The following is an 8687-nucleotide window of genomic DNA, read 5'->3' as shown; positions in this document are numbered from 1 at the left end:
ATAATTGATGCTCACTCCCGGGCCGGCCCACTTGACATCTGCTGAATCAATTAGTTTGCTTCGCTCCACACAAGGAGTTGCATTTAGCATATTGCACATGGAGGAGCTCATTTGGGAGACCGCCCACTTTTATGCCCTTGTCATTAATGCTGCGGGGCTCAGTTTGAGAAGCATCTATGGTTCTTTCTTGGATTTTCTAGAAGGGGATTGTTTGGCCGTGGTTACGTACAACATACAATGCAGAAGGGATCTTATTTCTAGTTTATTTGCTCCCTTTCTTACCAAACAAATAAAATCCATTCCTAACATAATAAAATACACGAAACTGGAGCACAGACCATAAATGTATATTCAAATGAAAAGAATCCTAGCAATAATCAGCAACCAGTGACCTGGCTTACCATACTTGTGCCGTTAAGGGATAAAAATTAGGCACAGTATGTATCATGAAAGAAACAAATGTACATATACAGTACGTACTGTACATAGTTACAGACCAACCAAGGAACGCATATTCATCAAAGCGAAGAAGAAACTGCAAAGACTGAAAGCCAGCATTCAAGCTGTTTCCGGAAGGCATGCTAAATATACATGCACATTGTCCTGGCTTCAAATCATTAATCCAGATCCAAAAGCAACAGGAACCAGGGATCAACCAAAGAGTCAATGAGCAAGAATGATGGCGCTGGGTGCCGGTTTCAGGGCTCTTCATCGAGACCTTGGTACCGAATAAGCCTTCAAACGTACCGGATTTTCAAAGCTGTATAGTAATCGTATTACTGTATGAAAAGGGGAGTTTTGGTTGGAGGGACAACCGTCCTCTGCCAGACGAACGATTGAAGTAACTATGTAGTTAAAACTACTTCATAACTAACTTGTTAACTTCCATCCCCGAGAAAAGCTTAGCTAAAGCCTGTGCAAGGCTTCCCCTCGTTTAACATTCCTGGGCGAAGTTACACACAATCACCTTGGATCTTTAAAGAGCTACTATTAAGTTGTCAAGGAAACTGTAGTAGCTTAGATCAAAAGGGATGAATTGAGAATCCCCCTTTCTTCATTGGTAATTGCTATATATATGGTCACAGAAGATTTTAAACTGATCATGAAATGATAGATCTTAGAAGCATCTCTTGGGTTGTATCTTACATGATATTCCAGAAAGGCTGAAATATATGTATTACATCGAAAGCATTCTCCAGATAAGCAGCGCAGAATCGCCATGTTTTAACTCCCTGCTTCAGTCTGCAAGAACGACGTTTTGTAACTTGCTTGCCTGTGTAAGTGGAACAGAACGGGAAATGAATTAATAAGTTAAAATAAACATAAATCTCTCTTGAAATATGCAGGCGAATTCTCATGTTGATTTATTTGAACGTATTCACTGAAATAGGAGAAAGCCTTGACTTTGTGACTGTATGTATTGTATATTTTTTGTACTGTACAATACAGACAATATATACACGTACAATATCTTTGCATATAACTTTATCTGAAGCCAAGCTATACTTAAGCGCAACAACATCCTCAAGCCTTCCCTTGGACATGCATTTCGCGCTTCCCTGTTCAGTCGCCTTCACCGGCTCCTGATTTGCTACCAAGGCTAAGCAGCCAGACACACTCCCCATTGACGCAATGAACATCGTGGGAGTGGGATTCCTCTTTCGCACTTTTGTGCCCACGCCTTTTTAATCCCACGTAATTCTGTTCTGAGTGGCAGCACTATAGTTAGTAGTCTGCTGCTTCTCACATCTACGGGCGGGAAAAAGAAGAACAATAAGGATAGAGCATACGAATTAACGTTTCTTGTTAAATTGGATGAAATCATATGTTAGGCGGATTTTGAAGATTCACTCTCTGGGCCCTTGAAGATTTTAAACCCTGTCCCGTGGACCGTGGTTCATGTGGAGGGGTTATTTCTAGCCTCCTGAGTTGAGCCTCAATCGATCAATGAATGGACGCTTCTCTTGGAACTTTGAGTTTTGTCCCTCATGTGAATACCGACTAAATGAATGGTGTTCCTCACTCTCTTGATGTTGGAGGGACGGCGTTTCAGACTTCTTTTAGTAAAAGATAAGATGCGTTATTGCCCTACTGTATGTATCATCATGTAACTAACACCGGTGGCAACGCAGGTGCAAGAAGGAAAGCTCAGTTTTTCCCGAAATTAAGGTTATTGGCCGTACCAACCAGAATATACCTTGCCTCTCAAGGGTTCCCCATGGGACTGGGGGAAAAAATCTTTCTGCTACTTCCTCCTATGCTTCCCTTTGGCTCGGAATGATGGGTGTGATCCATTGTTGTTGGGGACGGGTGGGCCGAAGAGAAGCGGATGCCCACAGTCGTCATGGCTCTAGAGCTTTCGTTTGGGACTGGTCGTAAAAGTTGATTAGTGGTTGACATTTGTTAATTATTCTCGATCCATTTCGTAAATTCATTCCATGGATTTACGAGGGATAACTAGTGGTTATGGATGAGGGTTTTTTCAGGTGCTTGTAAACATTTCATTATTTCATATACGTACGGGGTGAATAGGAAGTTGGTTACATACATGCACTTTGCTTTATCTACTGGGAAACCGTATCAGCAGCCGGATGTCTGTTTGAGAGGACGGGACATGATAACTACCCAGTCACATACTGAAGAAGAGGACAGCCCTATGGATCTCAACCAACGACATTTAAAGACTCGACCAGAGTTCTCAAAACTTCGAATACTGTGTGGTATGGTTAAACCAACCAAAAGCCCCACAAAACTTCAAGCCGGGCGGCATGCGACGATCTGACACACTGTGACAAGCTTGCGAGGGTATTATTTCGATAGAGCATCGTGATAACAGATGACAACAGAATGGTTTCAGGGAACTGTTTCTACATGCTGACGAATAAAGTAATTCCCATTCATTTTTGAATTTGTTCGTTCACTCCGGTTTCGTGACACACGCGAGATTTAATCACGATAACCCAGAGAAAAGCACATATTACATTGAATTAATTAATTCCCTATGTTTCATTCTCTTTTTCAATGAGTGTACAGTACCATATGCGGTGTGCCATGTTGCGTCATTTATTTAATGCCTGTCATGTCCACTCCAAACCTAGCAGCATCCCGAATATTAAAACCGTAGTAAGTGTAAAATAAAAGATAGCTGAATAGAAAAATATGCATTCTCTCAGGCCACGCGTTTGGCCCTTCTGTTTCAAGGCTGCATGAGTCCACTGCTGATGAGTGGGATGTATTGTTTTCTGACCGACTAACTCAATTATCAAAAGGACTTGCACTGTTTCAGGCTCGAAGCTTTCTCCTAGATTATTCTCTATGTTTGCGTAAGAGCTAAGAGTGACCTTAGAAGCTAGTTGAAATATACGCAGCAGTTCTGCTTCTCTTATATCAGAAATAGTTCCGGTCTCCTGGCTCTAGGAGCTCTCCAGGGCTGCCTGTCTCACCCTCCCCATGCTGTCCGGAGCACGAGGCGCTGGCATGTTTCAACGTATTTCTAACACTTTGAAATCTTTTGTAGTAGTTATCAGGGCTAACATATAAATGTCGTCGTATGCTGGGAAATAAGGCAAATGAGCCTAAATATTCAGATTGACTGCACATGCCAGTAATCTTGTTGTAAAACCTATTCAACTTACTTTCTCTTTCAATTCCCATCACTTGCTATATGCAGAGTACTTAACGCGTCCTATCAGTACAAGGTTGTGCGTTGCTCAGCGTCAATACGAGAAAACCCCCGGACGTGTCTTTGTTAAAACGTTTCCCCCCGTCTCTTCAAACATTGCTAAGAAGTCGGAACGCCTTGTCCTGTACAGGATATAGTCCGTTACGGTTTGGTGATTATACGACCTGGGATGTTTCTTGCAATGCCACGTTCCGTATGAGACAAAGAGTTACTTTATAGGCCTCCACATCCTAAATACTATTCAGGCTGTGAGAGTCTGGGATGGGTACGGCAAAGGGAGGCTATATCAAACACACAATTATGCCATGCTTCGCTGGGTAATTCCATGTCAGGTACCAAATTCAATTGCTTGTCCCTTGTATTTGGCATCCAGGGTAGAGTTGCTTGTTGCTTCAGGAGTTCAAGCGATAATGAAGCTATAGCCCTCTGTCCTTATTTGTAAAGGTCCACTAAAAACAATTGTCTGGACTTAACCGTGGAGAAAGGTGTGTTTGGATACACTTAATCCTTAATCGGAGTTCCTCACACGTCATTGCAGACCATGGGGCTCTTTTTGAACACTGTGCGGGTTGAAAATGCCCACCATCAGCCCCTTTATGTCTGCGTTCAGTCCAAATCATGGTTAGAATTAGATAGACGAGCATAACCAAAAGCTGATTCCAAAGTTTTGTCCTGGCTAGTGTTGTTTGTTGCAGGGAGATGCTACTCAGTAGTTAACTCGAAACGTCGGCATCGTTCACACGATGGATGGAACTGTCAGGAACCCTGTTTCAGTCAGACTCGCCGCTCAGTTCAAGGTCTCGGACCCAAGTCGTTTTGGCAGCTTGGCAGCTGAAATTGTTGCGTTTCGGCGGGAGAGTTCCTCGCCTACAGATCTGATGAGGGTTATGGTCGGGATGGGAATGGAATGAAACGAACCACCGACAAACCACGTCAGGAGGAAGTGGAGTGGCAAAAGGAGATGTACTGCAGAAGACTGGAGTGTGGATTTAATTAAATCGGTAAATATATACACCTCATGTAGTTTGCTTCTCCTCCAAAAGCCATCGAGGCGCTGAGATGATCGCTGGGTACTTTCTACAGCTCTATCCAATTCATTCAAAAGCGGTTGATGACAGTGATGCGATGCAATGCATTGCAAGCTAAGGGAAAGCAATGGATATTAATAACATTGGAATGTACTCCGTATAGCTTTATATGTTGCTTTGAGCGTTGTTATTTAATGGGGGTTTTCTATGATGATTGAGCAAGGGACAGCAGATCCAAGAGGCAAGGTTAGTTGTTAACACTTAAGTTTATCCTTTGCTTGACCGCTGCATCGGGGCAAAGTGTTTGTTCTGTTCATTTCCTTCTTTCATCATTTCTATTTTCTTTCAGTCCTTCAGAAGGATGGTGTGTTCTCTGGAAGAGAGAGGGATTTTGAGGGGAGATACCTAGTACGTCGCAATAATAGCCCTGAATAGAAGTTTTAGCTGATATATTACCTATGTTCTGTCGATTGTGTTCTAGTGTAGTAACCTATTACAGATGATCTTGCTTGTATGTACGGAGTAATTTAAAAAACATATCGATTCATCTGTATATCTCCTTCTTCGTATCAATAATCAGCGCTCTCACCAAAAACTTACAGGACAGAGAGAAAGGGGGAAACATCCTGGTTGTTTGCCGGATATAAACCGGGAAAGGTCTTTTTGAGCTTGTCAGGAGGATATTTTCTTTCCCTTTCTAGCATCCAAGGGGAAAAAGTCAAAAGTCCTCAGGAGGGAAAGAAAAGCAGGAATTCCGGTTTTGCATCAATGGCGATGAGGTGCATAGGTTCGGGAGTGCCTTGGGTGGTTTACCTTAGGGTCGCTAAGGAGATGAGTGAAATGAGAACTGGCCTGGGCTCCTGAATTTGGTGGATCTCATAGAGAGGTTTAACTAAATTATTATTAAATTGAGGCACGGGGCCTGGAGAAACCCATCCATAAATTATATATAATTCACGAAAATTTGCTTCCATCTCATTCACGCGTCATTAGATTGACTTTTTAGATATTACATTTTCCTTTGTTTTGTTTGAAGAATCGAGAGGTTATCATTTTCATCGAAGCGAGGCGCGTTTGAACGCGATGAAACTTCTCGTGACAAGTGATTATTACCTCGGGGCCTAGAGATCCATGGATGTACGGTATCTATAGTTATCGATTTATTAATAGTAGAACTGATGAAACTGGGTATTACAGGAGAAGTAGGTCGTTACTGGAGCAGTTCGAAGTCAACGGTCAGCAAGATACAGAAAAGTGGAGGATTGAACCAAGCCAGGAACCAGCCAGTAGTAATGAATGGGGTAACGTACATACAGTACATTAGTTAGTTATTTGCAGTTGAGTAATTCAATGCCATGGCTGGAATCAAGATTAGTTGGTAGAAGTGGGTTGGGAAGTAGACCTTTACCTTAAGGACCTGAAAGACCCAGGCTGGTGACCAACCAGACTGGCCAGATACGGCAACTGGGAAGAATAACGGATACCATAACATTATTACGCGTTGTACATACATACATACGTACGTAAATACATACGTAAATACACACACGAGTACGCCCCCCGACTGCCGGCCAATCACACCAAACAGGCCGCGTCCAACAAGTCCAACTGAGCTTCCAGCTGAGGCTCTAACTAGAAGTGCGCTATCACCGATCAGGCTAGGGCCAGCTTCCAGGTTGTCAGGAACTTGGGTGGTCTTCAAACCTCACCTTCTCCGTCACTCGCCGTCTCGCATCCATCTCCAACCCAAGCATCTCTCTCTCCTTCTCTCTCCCTCTTTTCTTTTCTTCCTCTCCCTCCCCTCTCCTCCCCTTTTCTCCTCTCTTCTCCCTCCCGTGTCCAACCTCCTCTCTTTTTTCCTCTCTTCTCTCTTCTCTCTTCTCTCTTCTCTCTTCTCTCTTCTCTCTTCTCTCTTCTCTCTCCCCTGTCATCCTCTCCTCCCTTTGGAGAGACTTCCTCCAATCCGCCCTCCTTTCCTCTCTTCTCCCTCCCCCTCTCCCTCTCCTGTTCTCCATCTCTCCTCTCCTCTCTTTGTCACTCTACTCAACCGCGGAGAGAACTGGTGGTTTGGTCTGTCAGCCGGTGGCTGACTTTCGTTGACTGAGACCCAGTCGACTTGTGTGTCTCCTACCTTTCTGCCATTTCTCCTTAAACGCTCCCTTCGAGCTGTCTTTTTTCCGTTGGTCCTCAAATCTTTGATTCCTCGACAATTCTTGCTACCTCTCGTAATCATCCGTCCTCGATAACCTCTATCTCGGTCGACTGCTCCGTCTTTGATTCGATCTGTTCTCTCCAATCGTGACGTTCACAGTCCTCCCCACTACTATTCGTCTACCTTCCGGAGTTAGAAGAGAGGGAATTAGGGAAAAATAGGAAATTAGGGACAAAAAAAGCTTTGCTTGCATTATTGAATCTGCTTGATCCGGAGCCCTTTCGCCCGAAAGGTAAGCTCAATTGTTAATTTGCTGGGCGGTATTTTCTTGTCTTCCCTCCGTCTCTTGCCTGGCCTTTTTTTTTTTTTTAACTTTTACTTTTACGTTTTCATATTTTTGTTGCAATTCCTTTTCGTACGTTGCTGCACCAATTTCTACTGCACGGAGTTATACCGAGAGTTCAAATGCCAACTGCCTGCTGGATGCCCAACCTCATACACCCTCGCGACGCCAATCCCATCCCTGCCATTCTGTTGTCAGAATCTTTCCAAGAATTTATATTTTTGCCTCATTCCTCAACTCTTTGAGGAGAATGTCATGAAACCATTGTTCTGTGTTGCTTTTTCCTGGCTCCAGAGCCCCTCGAGAGACAAGGAAACATTTGGTCAATATTCCAGATTTGCAGACTAGACGGATCGAAAAGAAGAGTCCTGTGCTTGTGACTGGCTCTGCTATGTCACTGGTTATATGGGGGTAGTTTAGGATATACGCGTTTATCTCCGTTTGTGCCGCACACCTTCACTTGATTTTCAAGTGAATGAATGATACCTAGGTACAGGAATTAAGCTACTCGGGCGATACTTGCCATTGGCTTGAAACCTCTACACTAGACATAGATCATTCCATCACGTCATCTCATTTAATTATTTCAGACCTTCATTTTTAACCTCTTATTTTGACCTTTTCTGATTTTGAATCCCTTGTGTGCATTATGTATACTGATCATATCATCATTGGTAGGCCTCAGCGTTACCGCCATTGAAACCTTCCCTGTATTCATCAGGCATTGTTCTCAAGTTAAAGAAGCATCTACGCCAAAGTCAGGCAAACCCCGAAAGTACGCTGTGATTCCTTCCCGAATTCGCCTAACAAATCTCCTCATTTCCATCGTATTCTAGAATCAATTCTTTTACTTTTGGGGCACAATTGACTTTATTACTTGGGCAGGCTTTGCAATTACAGTTTGTGGAAGCTTCTGTTTTCCTCATCAGAGATCTAGGACATTAACCTGTTGACTTGAAAGGTGGAGACGTTGACTCGTCGTTCACCTGCCTAGGTGCTATAGCTTTTCGAATCTATTTTAACACAGGCTCTAGATTCGATGACGCGACAGTTGCTAAAGTAAGGGTGATTACGTGCCCTTCTTGGTAAACGTCAAACTGGGTATGTTCCTTATTCAGATTCTTGTGTCTAAATATTCTGATGCTATTTCGATGCTATAAGCTCGACAGACGATTTCGTGCTGACATTGAATGCATCATCTAGCTTTCTCTCCAAAAATCTCCATCTGGTCGATTGGCCACTCCTTTTAAACGTGCCGATTATTATCGACACAACATTCCTTAATAATTCCAACCAACTAATTTTCAATCTTTATATTGTCACTTAATAGACGACTGTCACTCTCTTTTTAACCTTCGTCGTTCCTTTCGGCTTTTCAGATATACGGGTTATATTCCACATCCCTCATTCGAAACAAAACGCGAAGTTTATTCATTTTGAAGCGACCTACTAACTTTTCGGACCCTTCAACACGTTATCAAT

The 8687-nt window shown here is 43.1% G+C and overlaps 1 protein-coding gene across 1 annotated transcript; it reads right to left on the bottom strand.

Annotated features, from left to right (window-relative positions):
* Positions 1–1378: 1378 nt before the first annotated feature.
* PAAG_08784 (hypothetical protein) lies at positions 1379–1640 on the bottom strand (the record flags this gene model as incomplete). Its single annotated transcript, XM_015846625.1, has 2 exons — positions 1379–1411; positions 1467–1640. The coding sequence occupies 2 exons, from the start codon at positions 1638–1640 to the stop codon at positions 1379–1381; spliced, it is 207 nt and encodes a 68-aa protein (XP_015701422.1).
* Between the last annotated feature and the right edge of the window lie 7047 nt (positions 1641–8687).

The sequence above is a fragment of the Paracoccidioides lutzii genome (assembly GCF_000150705.2).
Source record: "Paracoccidioides lutzii Pb01 unplaced genomic scaffold supercont2.46, whole genome shotgun sequence".
Taxonomy (NCBI): Eukaryota; Fungi; Ascomycota; class Eurotiomycetes; order Onygenales; family Ajellomycetaceae; genus Paracoccidioides; species Paracoccidioides lutzii.
The sequence above is the reverse complement of the archived record's forward strand: the minus strand, read 5'-3'. Positions and strand labels throughout refer to the sequence as shown.